This window comes from Myotis lucifugus, unplaced genomic scaffold (genome assembly GCF_000147115.1).
Source record: "Myotis lucifugus unplaced genomic scaffold, Myoluc2.0 scaffold_434, whole genome shotgun sequence".
Lineage (NCBI taxonomy): Eukaryota > Metazoa > Chordata > Mammalia > Chiroptera > Vespertilionidae > Myotis > Myotis lucifugus.
Genome location: NW_005871482.1, coordinates 645,220 through 661,005, shown reverse-complemented (window position 1 = coordinate 661,005; position 15,786 = coordinate 645,220). Strand labels below are relative to the sequence as shown.

At 51.1% G+C, this 15,786-nt stretch overlaps 1 protein-coding gene across 1 annotated transcript in view; it reads left to right on the top strand.

Moving 5' to 3' along the window:
• The first annotated feature begins 5,939 nt into the window (after positions 1 to 5,939).
• MTMR12 (myotubularin related protein 12) overlaps positions 5,940 to 15,786 on the top strand; it is a 38,990-nt gene continuing 29,143 nt past the window's right edge. Inside the window, exons 1-4 of the mRNA XM_023744177.1 lie at positions 5,940 to 5,978; positions 11,355 to 11,415; positions 14,109 to 14,251; positions 15,581 to 15,653. Of these exons, the coding sequence (XP_023599945.1) occupies positions 5,955 to 5,978; positions 11,355 to 11,415; positions 14,109 to 14,251; positions 15,581 to 15,653 (301 nt within the window). The 5' untranslated portion in view covers positions 5,940 to 5,954. The remainder of the gene's footprint in view (positions 5,979 to 11,354; positions 11,416 to 14,108; positions 14,252 to 15,580; positions 15,654 to 15,786) is intronic.

Sequence of the window (15,786 nt, the reverse complement as noted above, 5' to 3'; positions counted from 1 at the left end):
CCTAAAACGATCACTTTCTTAGCTGTGGCTGAGCCTGATGATGTGTCCCGAGCTTCCGCTTTTTCTCCCCCATGTGCTTCCTGCGGAATCTGCCTGGGTCCTGTCCAGCACCGCCCGCTTCTGCAGATGGAGCGCCAGGACTGTCATGCGGCGGTGCCAGCAGCACTTCCTGATCACCCAGCTGCCATCCGACAGCCGCCACGCCAGGGCCAGGCACGCCTCTGGACTGGCTCCCGCCTTCACTGCTGTCAGAATCTTGGGCTCTGGGGAACCTGGACTGAGAAACCTAAAGTTCTAGATTTTTCCCTAAATATCCTCAACAGGACGTTTAATGGTCTTGAGCTACTTCCACATTAAACCATCCTGTGTGGTAGCATACTTTAGAGAAACCTAGATTTTTGGGGGCCACAATTTTTTTTATCACTATAAAAGATGTACACCCTGTTTTTATGATAAAGACAGTGTAGTACAGTCACCCTGAGTGATGCTCCCCTAACGAAAGCGCATGCTTGTCTTTGAGTCTGCCCAGGCTTTGTCCGTGTGAGTCTGTCTGACATGGTTGCAGTCACGTGTACGAATCATCACCTGCGTGTGGTGCCAGGGGTGCCGATGGCCCTGCTGGTCTGTGTCGGGAGAGCTTATACTGGGAGTTGTTTTCCCAGCAGGAGAACACCCTCTGTTTCTCTTCACGTCCGGCTCCTGACTTCTGATGCGCTATATTTAAGACCATAAGGACAGCGGGTTTGCAGTTTAATGAGTCATTTAAAATAACTTCGTAAGATAGGTTGGGAAGTAGGATGGAACTGGAATAATTCTCAGGTGACCTCTCATCTTCCGCTGCTTTGGGGGAGGACGACAGGAGGTGGGGGTAGAGTGGGAGGCGAGGAGGGAGTGAAGCTGCAGGAAGGGCTGCAGGGTCTGCCGGGCCCTGGGGCCCCCTCTGCCCACCTGCCTACCTGGCGGTGCAGCTCCAGGGAGCCAGCAGCCAGTCACTCTCCCGTGCTCGCTGTGTGTGTCTCAGTCGAATTGCTACAGGAAACATGGGAATAGTAACACTCCCTCTTTTACCTGAAGTGTGAATGAGTATTATGAATAGTAAATGTGATTATGCAGGGAGAGCCCTTAGCGGGGTCCGCGCACATGGTCAGCCTTCAGTAGCTGTGGGCTGTCAGAGGTGCTGTGCAGGAGCTGTGGGTCAGAGCCACTTGCATGGCTTCAGAAAGTGCTAGACCATTGCTTAGAACACACATCTTCCCCGGCTAAGGAATTAATGAAAGCGGAGTTTTAGTTGTTGTGGTGGTTGCCATGGCATCATGCCAGGAAAGTTCACTGTGGTAACTTAAAGTATTTTTCACTATCTCTAAAAGTTCCTTTTCCTCTTTTCTTTGTTCCTTCATACATTTGAGAGTGGTTTGATTACATTTAAAATTCCATCCGAATGGGAACACTTAGTAGTTGACTTTTTTCATTGTTAATATTTGGCCTTTGACATTTTGCTAGTTTCAGCCTGTGTGCTTATTTCTCTCTCTCCTCGTTTCTAGTAAGTCTATCTGTCATAGGGCAAATTCTGTCCATTTATCACGTCTGTTCAGTGGTTTACATAAGATCTGAGTAAGCAAAATCAAATGACCTCTGGGAGTAATAACGATTTCACAGGCAGTTGCAAGACCATGCTGTTTTGATTTCATATGTAAATGCATTTCCTAAAATAATAGCATCACTTTCCCCTCCTGTGCCCGTCCTTCCTCGTAGCTTGTAGACCTGGCTGGTGGGCAGCCTTTCAGAGGTGGCATCCAAGGCCTCACTTCTTTGCTTTTGGGGAAGGGAGCGGTTTCAGCCACAAGAAAAGCCAGACTTGTCTGTGGAAGCCCTGGCCACAATGGTGAGATATTTTGAGTCTGCCTTTCCCCTGTGACAGATTGCCAGCCCTGTTTCAGACAATGGCCCTGCGCTGCTGAGGATTTTGCTTTTGTTTTTGCTAGGAGAGTTTTAAAATTCCTGAGAGAACCTTGGAGGAAATGAGCCCAGTGTTTTTGATGAAAAGCCCACTGTTCCTACCTTTTCTCTAGACATAAAATTGAATTCCTGTTTTGCTTCAATCCCGTGAGATCCATTCCCCATTGTGACTGGCTTTCTGACTTCCTTTCCTCACCTGTAACCGCGGATGGCCATCTGCCCTGCAGGAGAAGAAATACCATGTCTGCCCAGCCCAGGACCTGACAGACAGTGGACACTCAACACAGGCTAGATGCTGTGGCTCTTCGTAATGACTTGAATGGGAAGGAGTCTTGCTTGCATGCCTACCGTTTGCTAAGCACTGTGTTAGAATGAGGGCGGCAGAAAACCAGCCTGTGCACTCAGGGTGTCACATTCTGTTGAGGAGCCGGCAAGTCAACAGATGGCTCTGTCGCGGAGGTGGGTGCTGCCGGCTGATGCGGGAGGAGGTACCACGGAGCCCGGAGGAGGGCCTGCCTCAGCCGCAGGCTGTGTAGGACTTGCAAAGGGCGGCTGGAGTGGGCTCGGTGGGGAGGGGGAGGCTGGAGCTGGCAGGCCAGAGGGACAACTCAGAACGCTCAGCGGCGGTTGGGACCAGGTGGCTGGAGCACCTGTCCTCATCCCTCATGTAAGGCATGTGCGTGGGTGCAAGTCAGGAGTCTGAAGAGTGGGATCCCGGGCGGCAGGACTGTTTCTTCCTCTCTCTGCTTTCTGTTAGGTCGGCCTGGCCCCTCAGGAGCCTCGGCACCTCTGCCCCTGGTTCCGCTCACACCAAGCCCTAGGACAAGCTCCTGCTGCCAGGCTTTCAGCCCCTCAGCTCTCCAGTGAGCTAGTATTTATGGAGCCGTCCTGGAGGGGGAAGGGTCCTGGAGCAGGAAGGGCGGGGGACAGAAGGCAAGGCCATGTGTTTCTGCAGCTGCTGTTGGTCACATCAGTTAGCTTAGCACGTAAGACAGACAGCCCCGGCGCGGCCGCCTGCTGCCTTTCTCTGAGCACGTGCACACATCCCAGTGCTACCACTTCAAACTACTGTGGGTAAGAGCTGGCTGTGGAGTTAGAGCTCTGCTGCTGGCTCACTGTGGGTTTGGGCTGGGAATTTAACTCTCTGAGCCTCAGTTTCCTGATCTGTGAAATGGGAATTAAAATCATAGTATCTAGCCCATAAGATTGTTGTTAGTCTTCAGTAAGGCGATCCTTGGAAAGTTATCACAGTACCTGGCATGCAGTAAACACTTACTAAATGTGAATTGTAGTGGCTGTTACTCTTCTCCCCGAAGCTGCAGCTGTGTGTGTGTGTCTGCATGTCTGTGTTCACATGTTCTTTGGGCCACCAGTGCAGGTCCCGATAGTGGCAAGACTTGACCTCAAGTCTAAATTCCCTTCCAGCACTTTCTCCCTGGCGCTCGCAGAGGCTGTGTCTGGAGCTGGGGTGCTGTCCGTCTTGTAGGACTCTGCCAGGTCACACAGGCACCCAGCCCATCTCCCTGGAGGCCCTGCCTTCCTGCAGTTTTCCTTCTCTGTGAGCTGTTTCATGGGTCCCTTCTCTGCCCTCCTGAACAATATTGTCTCTGGTCTTAAGGGCTTCCAGGAGGACCTGTCAGCGGCCCCGTTTTCCCAGTTGCTGGACTCCAAACCAGGCGTGGTCCTCAGGGTGCCTTTTGGGAGGGTGGTCTGTCTGCACTTCCATCGCCACCCTCTGCTGGCATCTCCTCTCGTGCCTGGGACCACACACCACAGTCCCTTCTGCAGCGCCCGAGTCAGCCCGTGCACCACGGCCGGGCCTGGACGCAGCCTTCCCGCGTCGTTTCCATGTGGAGTTAGTTCTCCCCTCCCCGTGCCCCTTCCACCGCTCTCAGTCTTCACCGACTCGCAGGCTCCCTGCAGACTCTGCTCCTGGTTTGTTGAAAGAGCGTTAGTTTGGCTTTGGGAGGCTGGGCTGTGGCCGTTTCTTTTCTGTGTGCCTCTCATTTCCTGATTTATAGAGTTGGATGAGGGGAGTGTGTTTAAACCTGCTTTGTGCAGGGAACTTGTACTTTTTATTTTTTTAAACAACATGGTTCTGTGGGGGACTTTCTAAAAACACACTGTTGCCAGTCCTGCTTTAGAGATTCGTGGCTGCCTTAGGGCAGGAAGGGGGCGCCTGCAGTAGGACTCAGCCTTCCTTCCAGGCACTGTGGTCTCCCCGTCCTTGCTGAGACGGCTGTTTCACATGAAATCATAGAGGAAACCCAAGAATAGAGAGAAAGGAAAGAAGAGAAAGGGCGCAAGTCTAGGGTGAAAAGCACCTGGCCACACGCCTTGGAAGCCCTTGCCACAGCCTCTCTGCCTTCTCGTCTTGGCTCACTGACACCCTCCCTGTCTTTTTGCCTGTGCCAGGGTTTCAGGCTGCCGGTAGCTCTGGGTTCCTGGTGCTGCAGTTGAGCATGCTCTAGCCCTTGCTGTCTAATTGCTCTATGCCTGTGGTCTTGTTTCGCCAGCAGCACTGTAAGCTCTGTCAGGGCAGGGCTGTGGTGCCATTCAGGGTGGCTTTGTGGAGCTCGGGGTGGCAGAGAGAACTGGGTCCTGGGCCTCCCAGGAGGGGGCTCGCAGGTAGCTGATGAGAGAGTCATTCGGAGGCTTTTAACATGTCTCCTCCACGGTGACTCGGAGGCCGGGGTTCAGCACTGTGTTAGGCCTTCAGTGTGATTGCTGACTTACTCTGTCTTTATGCCCCCAGGGTCGGGTTTGGCATGAGGTGCTTCGCCCGAAAATAGTCCTTTTAGCTGTCACCGTGGCTTGTAGTTTGTTAAACCAGGGCCTTGGCATGGATGCCAGAACCCAGTTGTTCTCTGTGGCGTCCTCTGCTTCTGTTTGTTCCTCAGGCAGCTTCCTAGTCCATCGGGTGAGCAACCCTCTTAGTTGGAATCGAGCCAGCTAACTGTTCGCTGAGGTCACGTCTATGGTTCCGAGGCTTCCACTGGTATTTGGGTCTTAACATTTCTTCTTGAGCTTGAGTGTCTTACTAGGGAGAGTTTGATAAAGCGTTTGGATTGTTTAAAGGCCAAGGAATGTCTGGTAAGAGCGATCCTTGCTAAGAAGCTTGAATGAGTAATACTTTCACTGCCCTTCAGTGAATGCTGAGCTGTCAGAACAGAGAGAGGGCTCTAGTTTGGGTCTTAGTGAGCAGTTCCTTCCTTCCTTAAAAAAAAAATCTGAGATAAGGGAAAAAGCAGTCTAAATGTGAAAAATGGACACGTGAGTAAGTATTGCTCAGCTGCTAGGGTGCTGTCTGCTCCTCTCTCCTGAAGCCTGGTTACAGCTGAAAGGACACTCCATGGTGTAGTTTATAACAGGAACAAATGTTATGATTGGTAGTTGCCTAGGGCTAGGGGCAGGGGGAGTGCGGATAAGGAGAATGAGGGGATGAATGCTAATGGGTACAGGGTTTCTTTTGTTGTTGTTGAGAGAGAGGGAGAGAGAGAGAGGATATCAGGTTGTCTCCTGTACACACACTGACCAGAATCAAACCTGCAACCAGCCACTGCCCAGGGCTGGGTACAGGGTTTCTTTTGTTGTTGTTTGAGAGAGAAAGAGAGACAGAGAGAAACATCGATCGGGTTGTCTCCTGTACGCACACTGACTAGAATTGAACCTGCAACCTTTTGGTGTACGGGACGATGCTCCAACCAATGGAGCCACCGCCCAGGGCTAGGTACAGGGTTTCTTTTAGACATGATGAAATGTTCTAAAATTGATTGTGGCAATGGTTTTACAACTCTGGGAATATACTAAACACCATTGAATTGTACACTTGAGGTGAATTGTATCTTCTGTGAATTATGTCTTAATAAACTTGTATAAAAACAGAGTTGGAATCAAGAGCACTGAACTTGGTCACCACGTGTGTAGCTGTGTGAGTCCAGGCACATTGCTTACCCGCATGGAGCGTCGTTGGCCTTATCTGCAAAGTGGGGGTGGAAATGCCTTACAGGATTGTTGTCAAGGTAAAGACATAGGACCTCCAGCCCTAACCGGTTTGGCTCAGTGGCTAGAACGTCGGCCTGCAGACGCAAGGGTCCCAGGTTCAATTCCGGTCAAGGGCATGTACCTTGGTTGCGGACACATACCCAGTAGGGAGTGTGCAGGAGGCAGCTGATCGGTGTTTCTCTCTCATCGATGTTATTTTTCAGTCTCATCTTTTTTTTAAAACATATTTTATTGATTTTTTACAGAGAGGAAGGGAGAGGGATAGAGAGTTAGAAACATCGATGAGAGAGAAACATCGACCAGCTGCCTCCTGCACATCCCCCACTGGGGGTGTGCCCGCAACCCAGGTACATGCCCTTGACCGGAATCGAACCCAGGACCTTTCAGTCCGCAGGCCGACGCTCTATCCACTGAGCCAAACCGGTTTTGGCTCACCGATGTTTTTAACTCTCTATCCCTCTCCCTTCCTCTCTGTAAAAAATCAATAAAATATGTTTTAAAAAAAAGACATAGGACCTCCAGCAAATTACATATTTGCGTGTTTAAGTTAGACATATATTTCTGTGGGTAATAAACGCTTAGTCCCAAATGCTCGTGAGTGTTCCCGGTGAAATGAACACTTGCGGAGGCTGAGAACTGGTTCGCATGCTGGGCAAATAGCAGGGTCCTTAAAGCTCAGCCCGTGGGCTGGTACGTTGAGCCCAGACAGGTTTCAGTTTGCCTCTCCCTGCGTGCCTGCTTCCCTGGCTTCAGATGCTGTTTGCTGCTTTTATCGTCAGAGTGACTGTTGCTTTATTTGCCAAAGCCAGTGTCCAGTGGGTCGCGTTGAGTCGAGCTGGTCATGCTCTCAGGGGCGCGAGCCTGCTAGTCATGCCGCTGGGAAGGGAGCGAAGCCCCCGGGCCAGGAGCAGGGAGCCCGCGGCCCAGGAGTCAGTTCCAGGAATCAGGTCCTGTTCTGATGTCTAGCTTCCTGGACCTGGACGGTGATAGAGTCACCGAGTCTCTAGTCTCTGTCCTCAGTGCTGAGGCTTCAGATTTGGAGAATGCCCTACCCTATTGGCGAGACTAGAGCAGCGGTTGCCAACCTGTGGTCCGTGGGCCACTGGTGGTCCCTGAGGTCCGAAAGGTTGGCTGGACCAGAGTGTATTTCAGAGGCCAACTAAGGGAGGGTCTGCACAAGCTCCGGAATACCTGGCGCTCATCGTATACTTCGGTCATACAGTTGTTTCTCTCCTAAGAACTGCTCAGGATTAAAGAGTAGTACCAGGATCAAGAATTACTTGTCTCTGTGTATGCTTTCATTTCTACGTTCTCTCAGTAGACTTTTATTGGCAATTTACTATCTGTCAGGACAGGCTGCTTCCCGTCGCTGCATGGGATTAGGTGTTCTGGAGAGGACTTGAGCTGTGTGGACTGTGGGTTGAAAAGTGAATGGGATTAGCCCTAGCCGGTTTGGCTCAGTGGATAGAGCGTCGGCCTGCGGACTCAAGGGTCCCGGGTTCAATTCCGGTCAAGGGCATGTACCTTGGTTTCGGGCACATCCCCAGTGGGAGTGTGTAGGAGGCAGCTGATTGGTGTTTCTCTCTCACCAATGTTTCTAACTCTCTATCCTTCTCCCTTCCTCTCTGTAAAAAATTAATAAAATATATATATATATATATTTTAAAAAATTGAATGGGATTAGGTGTCCTGGAGAGGACTTGAGCTGTGTGGACTGTGGGTTGGAAGGTGAATGGGATGGGGGATAGTGGATTGGTGGGCCCAGTGGGTGCACTGGGGGCTAGATGGGCGCAGGGCAACTGTAATCAGGAGGCAGCCAAGCAAGATGGAGCTAACGGTCCCTGAAGTAAGAGAGCAGGAGGGGTGGGCAGATGTGGATGAGCTCTGAGCTGTTAAAGCAGAGCGGGCAGCATGTGAAGGGCAGGATGTAGTTAGGATGACTCTTGGGTGTTGGTGTGGCCAGCTGGGTGGGCGGCGGGGCCATGTGCTGAGCCAGAGTCCAGGGGAGGACGAACTGGTTTGGTGAGGGGCGGGGGAAGTGACCGCTGGTTGTGAAATGTGAATTGGGAAGCTCTGAGGGACATTCCAGTGCAGGTGGCCTGGAGCCTGTGTGGATGTCCAGGTCTCAGCTCTGAAGAGAGATCTGGAGGGAAGAGCCATTCGGGGTCATCAGCGCATATTGTTGGCCATGTTGTGAGGGGGAGGGCTCATCCAGGGAGCACAGGCCTCGGAGGGAAGAAGACCCGCCAGAAAGAGACTTGAGAAGAGCAGCTGGAGAGAGCGTTGGTCGTTGGCCTGTCGCTCATTTCTGCTGATTTTCAAGTCTCGGGGTAAATGACACTCCTGGGGGGCAGCCTCCCTGCCCCTCTCTGACTGCAGCTCCCGTTTCTGCTGTGTTCCCAGCAGAGCCTGGCCTTCGCGAGCAGCGCACGTCGCCGTGTCCCTATCAGCGCGTGCACTTGTCGCTCCCGGGCCCTCTGGGAGGGCGCAGCTCTGTGTTGTTCCCCCGGGTTTGCAGTGCTGGGTGAGAGCGGGCATGTGCAGTGACAGTTCAGTAGATGGAAGGGGGTGAAAGCCAAGGAGGAGACAGCACCTGGGGAGGATGTGGCCAGCAGGGACAGGCAGGTTGTGTTGTAGTCAAGAGTATGGCCGGCCAGGTAAACTGAGGCTTGAGTCCCACCTCACTTAACCAGGGACAGCTTCATCTCGTCTCTAAAGTGAGGACAGTGATGGCTGTTCACGTTTTGAGGACTGAATGAGACCATGAGTCGAGAAATCATCTTTGCAGGCTCTAGTAGTTATTGCCTGATCACCCAGTGTTCCAGTTATTTTTGTATGTCTGCACTTCTTGAGGGCAGAAGTCAGTTCTTACTCGTCTTTTTATCCTCAGCATTGGATATTTAGGGGAGTCGGGAGCTGTTTGCTGAAACGAATTGGTCTGTATTAGCGATGGGTCATCTTGCAGCTCTGAGCAGCCAAACACACAACGTGAGTGCTGACCCACTGGTTTCGCTCCCTGTGCTTTGGGCAGCTCTTTCTCGAATCCTGTTTCCGAGGAGCGAGCCGATGGGCAGCTTTGTGAGTCTGGGCCAGCTGTGGGAGGCGGCCCCAGGAGGGGGTGTCCTTGGGCCATAAGCTTGCTGAAGCACGCGTGACAGTCTCACCTCTTGTCAGGCGTAGCCTTTTGGCTCAGCCCTGGGTGAGACGCGTAGATTATGGGGGCAGGGGCAGCTGTGGGCCCTGGGAGTTGCTGATATTAGCAGTGGGAGCAGGAGCAGATGTCGCTCCTTTTGATCTGTGAGGTAAAACATGGAAACTGGAGGACTTGTTACTCATGCCCTTATCCTCTTTACATTTTTTTACTTATCGAGTTAGAGAGAGAGAGAGAGAGAGAGAGAGAGAGAGAGAGAGAGAGAGAGAGAGAAATGGAGCAAGAGAGACAGAGAAAGAGGGACACATTGCTGTGTTGTCCCACTTATTCATGCATTCGTTGGCTGAGTCTTGTGTGTGCCCTGACCAGGGATTGAACCCACAGCCCTGGTGTATCAGGGCGATGCTCCAACCAACTGAAATACCCGGCCAGGGCTTATCCTCTTTTTTTTTTCAAAAGGATTTTTGAAAAAAATATATATCTTATTGATTTTTTACAGAGAGGAAGGGAGAGGGATAGAGAGTTAGAAACATCGATGAGAGAGACACATCAATCAGCTGCCTCCTGCACACTCCCTACTGGGGATGTGCCCCCAACCAAGGTATATGCCTTTGACCAGAATCGAACCTGGGACCCTTCAGTTCGCAGGCCAACGCTCTATCCACTGAGCCAAACCTGTTAGGACTTTAAATTGATTTTTTAGAGCGAGAGGATGGGAAAGGGAGAGAGAGAAATATCGATGTGAGAGTGAATCATTGATTGGCTGCCTCCTGCAAGGCCCCCAGTGGGGATTGAGCCCACAACTGGGCATGTGCCCTGACTGGAATCAAACCGGCAGCCTTTTGGTGCACAGGACGTTGCCCAGCCAACCGAGCCACTGGCCAGGGCTTAACCTCTATTTACAATGAAACAAACAAAAGGAGTACCCAACCCCTCGCTCAAAATGGGTTCTCTGAGACAGCCATGATTTTCCACTTCAACCTCTCCCTGTCTCAGCTGCACCGAGTTTCTTCTAATTCAATCGGAATTAACAGCTTCAGAAAACTACCCAGAGCCTTCTGTCAGAAACAAAACAAAACGAAACAAATTCCACTTGTATCTGTTGACAAACTGGTTGTGTCTTGGAGTCAGGATTTGACTGATTGCATCCCCGTGGTGTCATTTAACATGTTTCTCTGCCCCAGTGTTTCTTGTGAATTGGTAGGTTAACATAGATATAGATCAGTGGTTCTCATAATCACCTGGGAATCGTTTTAAAAGCCTGATTTCTGGGCCTCATCCTCAGGAAATTCTGTTTCTTTGTTATGGGGTGGGGCCACAACATTAGTAACATAGAAACAGAATTTCTGGAGGATGAGGCCCAGAAATCAGGATTTTAAAAAGATTCCCAGGTGACTCTAATGTCCAGCCAAGGTTGAGAACCACTGATATAGATGCTCAAGCAGACGGAGATGAGCTATTTTGGCAAGACTGCTTCATGGGTGGTGTGGTAGGTTGCCCACCATGCCTCTCTTTTGTTAGGTTAACTGCCATGGATGAGTGTGGCTTTGGTCCATTAATTCATTAAGGATTGCTGATTATCTCTGAATATTCAATAAACACTGAGCCCAACAGGGAGGCATTTGGAGATGTTTTCATTGAGAAACAGTGACACAGAGGCTGGCCTTAGCTCCGTACCTCAGTGGCACTGTCTGGGGTCTTGGTAATTGGAAGGGGCCGTGGAGCAGCTGCGTTCACATTGGCTTGATTTATTTTTTACTATTTTATTTTTTTACAATCAGAGTATTGACTTGACACATTCATATTTTCCTGTTCTTACCTTTAAGCTCTTTACAGAAGTCCATTTTCTCTCCAGAACAGCAGTTGTTTGCTTTTCACCCTCGCTTCTCCCGGAGGGAGAGGGAATCGTTCTGTGGGCTGCCTTCCATTCTCCTTCTGACTGGGGCTGCCTGGCTCTGCTGTGGGACGTTTGATCCTTAAGGGAGTGCCCCTCCCGTCCCTCCGCTCGGGGCAACGATAGTTGTCAGTCCTGAGTAATTAGTTTAATGCATTGAACTAATTTGTTGGAATTTTCTGTCATCCTTTAGTTAAAAAATACTTAAAAAAAATAATTAGCTTGTCAAATAAACAAAAAATGCCTGCAGGCATATATTTTCATGAATATTCTGAAAGCATGGCTTTATGTTACTCATTTTGAGCCCTAAACAAATAAAAATATGACCCATTTGCTCTTCTCTTTTAGGAAATTCACACAAACGAAAAGGAAGTAGCAGAGAAGGAAGTAACTCTTCACTTGCTGCCAGGTCAGTCATGTTAGCTTCATGTACAACTCAAAGCCAGTGATAAATCACGTCATCCCTACTGTCACTATCTATACCTTTGTTTCCATCCAGGCAAAATGTAACAGCTGTGAGCTGGACAAAATACCAAGGTCTTTCGTTCAGTAGTTACACACCTGGGTGTGAGTATTACAGTAGCTGTAAAGAATTTTCTTCTTTTCCTCCCCCAAGCAGATAAAAATAAACCTGGGGAATTCTCATCTTTCACAAGCAAAGGAGACCTTTCCAGGTTGCCTCACTGGCCCCATCCCCTGTCTGGTCCTCAGTCAGGACAGTCCTGGTCCCCACAAAGCCCTCCTCCCCCACTCCCTTCCTGCCGCCCTTCACTAGCGCAGCTGCCGGGCTCCCCAGGCAGGCGTCTCCGCTCGGTCATCTGAGCACCAGTGCCAGGTGTGCTGGGTTTGCCAGCGCCAACCCAGGGCCCCCAGGGCTACCAGGACTTTGCTCTGTGGTCATCACCAAGGAGCGTGGGTTGGTTGGGTATTTTTTGTTGTTAATCTTCACCCAAGGGTATTTTTTCCATTGATTTTCAGAGAGAGTAGAAGGGAGGGGGAGAGACCCAGAGAAAAATTGGTGTGAGAGACACATTGATTGGTTGCCTCCTGCATGTGCCCCGGCCAGGGCTGGGGATCAAGCCCAAAACTGAGGTCTGTGAATTGAACCTGGGACCCTTCAGTGCATGGGCCAGTGCTCCAACCACTGAGCCAAATTGCCAGGGCTGGTTGGGTATTTTTGAGGAAGGGAGAGTGACTCTGTAACTTGAGTCAAGCTTTCATCAGTTCTGAATTCAGAACCAGAACCGACTTGATGGCGTGTCCTCTTCATACGCGGGGCTGTCCAGTAAGCTGTGCGTTCAGTTCTTCCTCTTCCTTTTTCCTAACCCCAAATAGCTTTTTAAAATAAGTGTTTAAAGGTGCATTTTCCCAAAACAATAGGGGCTTGTTCTGGTACTTTTTATTATATTCCGTTTTATTGGGAGTATGTGAGTATGTACAGGTTTCTGGCTGGTCCACCTATTTGGTAAATATGTTGGAATTTTATAACTTTTTAAAAAATGCTTTTAAGTTTCAAAGGCTTTTTCCCATAATAATGGCCTAAACCTTAATCCATATACCCTATTGTCTCTCCTTTTCTTGGACTGGAGATTCTGAAAAGACTTTATTTTAAGCGTAGTGTTGCATGCATTCTCCCATCCCCTGTTACCTGATGGTTCTTCTGGGTGTGCAGCTGTGAGTTCACAGCTGACTCCTCTGAGCCCCGCTTCCGAGACTGGACTAAGATCCTGTCCCGCTCCCATGATCCGAGACCCCTCCGCACACACAGGCTGATGGCGGCGGCCCCGTGCGCCCGTTTGCACAGCCTCACCGGTGCTGGCGGCCACTCACGCGAGTTTCCAGTCTCCAGTGCACGACCACAGGCTGTCGCTCCCTGTCTTGGGCGAGGTCCACGCTAGGAGCTGAAAGCACAGGAAGCCTTGCTCACAGGTCTTCCACCTCACAGGTCTTCCACCACTGGGACTGTGTAAAACCCTAATGAGGCCCTGACTTCATTGTTTCCTTCAAGCTCTGTGGTCTTGCTGGAGGCTGAGCCATCTCCCAGTATTTCCTTAGTAACTAACCCCTGGAAGGCGAAAAACATGCCACAGTGTGTCCCTTGATAGTCTCAGTGTCTGTAACTTTTCTGTTTACATATTGACGGTTAGACTAAATGATGAATTTCGAGCCAAACAGTACATTTCAAGGCGTTGAAGGAAACAGCCAGAGGGAGCTTCTGGGGCAGAGATTCTGGGGGCTACTGACTGGGGAGAAGAGTTTCCTTCTCCTTCTGGTTGCAAAGTATCTACACTTCATTCCCCGTAACCTTCTCTTTTCCTGCCCTCAGCCAGACACCCCGCCCTGACAGGCTTCTCCGTGGGAGCAGAGACTGTCACCCCTAAACCCTCACCTTTCCGACTGTCAAGAGAACTGCTCTGGCTCCAGGAAGTCAGCTTTCCGTGGGGCTGGGTGCCTGCAGATAGAGCAGGAAGGTGACACACTGGGAGGAAATAATCTCAGCGAAGAAAGAGAGGAAACCGTTCTTTCCCACAAACCCCTGACCTCCCTTTTCCTCCCATCCTGACTGCGGACGGAGCCAGGATGAGTGTGGGCATGTTGCAGCCTCTGCCGCAGAGGAAGCGGCCGGCAAGCCCTGGGGCCGGGGGGACGCCCACTGCCTTGTCGCAGCCCCAGAGTGAGAAGCAGCCACTGGCCGGAGAGTGGCCGGAGGTCTGCGTCAGAGGAGGACAGGCCCTGCTGCCATCGCTCAGGAGGGTGTTGCTCCTGGGAACCTCTGCTCGGGGCCAAGCAATAAAACACGAGACCTCAGCTTGCGAGGGTAGCTGAGGTCATCCCCCCCCTGGGGAAACATCCCGTATTCATAGTGAGAAGATAGAGGGGCGCCCTGTGTGAAGGGGCATCTGAGCCGTTTATCTCACTCCTCAGTGGCCCCCACTCGGCCTCGGCTGCTCCGATTTTGGCAGCGTGTGCCTGTTGGAGGGTGAGCGTGTGAGGGCTGCGTGTGCTGAGGGCTGGTCTCTACAGGAAGAGGCCAGGGCAGCGTGCTGCTGGCGAGCTGGCTGTTCCCCGAGGACTAGCGAGGACTTGTTTTGGTGTCACCAGGTGAGCAGCTGCTCTGTGAAGCCAGCACAGTGCTGAAGTGCGTCCAGGAAGACTCCTGCCAGCGTGGCATCTATGGCAAACTCGTCTGCACGGACTTCAAGATTGCGTTCTTGGGCGACGACGAGTCTGCATTGGAAAGTGACGTATGTCCGAGCCGCCTTTGGCTGCGTGGGGGGCCGTGCAGTCGTGGCCCAGTGTCTGTCCCCGGCTCCCCAGCTCCTCCACCCCCAGCACGCACAAACGCAGGCATAATGGGTCCGGCTCACCATCTCTCTTTACTCACCTCCCTCCCGCTACCAACATGTTCCCTTAGTTTTTTCCTCCCCATGTGTACCCAAGTATTTTATTTTATTAACCACAACCCCTTCTTTCCTTTTTTCTTCCCCCTCCACTCAGAAGGCCCAAAAAACAACATTTATTTTGGTTCTTTAATTCTATTTTGTTTTTACTCCGGTTCTCTGCTTTCTACGACTTTTTTCTTTTTCTTTTGTTTTTTTTTAATCCAATATTTATTTGTTCATGCTATAGGTAGTTTTTTTTTAAAATTTTTTCTTTTTTTTCATTCTTCTTTCTTTCTTCTCTTCCTATCATAACCCCTTTATATCCTGGCTTTCATAACCCACATATTCCCCCTTATTCTCCTTTTTCCAATAGGGCCAACCCCTTACCACTACATCTGGGGCAGATTTTAATTTTTTTTTTTATATATTTTTTTTTTTTTTCCCCACCCCCCCCACCCCCCCCCCCCAACCCCACCCCCCCCCCCCCCCCTCCCCCTTCTCCCCCCCCTCCTCTACCCCCCCTCTCCTCTCCCCCCCCTCCCCCCCCCCCCCTCCCCTCCCCCCCCCCCCCCCCCCCCCCCCCCCCCCACCATGTTCTCTATACTAAGCTCTTCCTTAAATTCGGGAGCTAAGTTCGTTTATGAAACGTGCCCAAGGCAGCCCTTGGATTGGGGTTTACGCTGCCCCGAGTGGTGGTGTCCCTGGATGAGCAGCGCATTGCGAGGACTGGCCACGCCACTCGGAGGGCGCCACACCGCCCGGCCCCCCTCGCTTCTTAAGCAGCAGCATCGTGGCCGTCGCAGACTGCGGTCTCCTGGCTGCCGTCCGCTAGCGGCTTGGCTCCCAGTCCTGGGAAAGAGCATTTACAGAAACCTGAGCCTGCCATGTTTTCACCCTGGGCAGCTCTCACTCACCTACTTGCATTGGTGACCGATCGTAACCTGCGTGCCACTCTCACCTCTCACGGTGACCCTGTGTCATGCCCAGGAGCGGCCCAGGAATGGCATGTTCGGCCTGGGTCTGACAAACCGGGGATCATAGCTCTTCTCACACGCTTTGTCCCCTTCCCAGGCACGTGGCTGCATTGGCCTGTGTTTCTTAACATGCCCATGGAGAACAGCGAGCTGCTCTATATTAATGTCTAGCAGTGCATAGAAAGGAGTCACAGCTGTTCCCTTTTGAATCCTTTAGGAAACCCAATTTAAGAATAAGATCATAGGAGAAAATGACATTACGCTCCACTGTGTTGATCAGATTTATGGAGGTAAGTGTTAAGTATCTGTTTTCCCCGGGGAGAGGGGGTGCTAGCTTCTGAAAGTGTAGCTGATAGTGTGTTTATGGTCTTCTATAGTTTACTGTAATTTCTTCACATGTTATCTTGTTTAAATCAGTGCTAT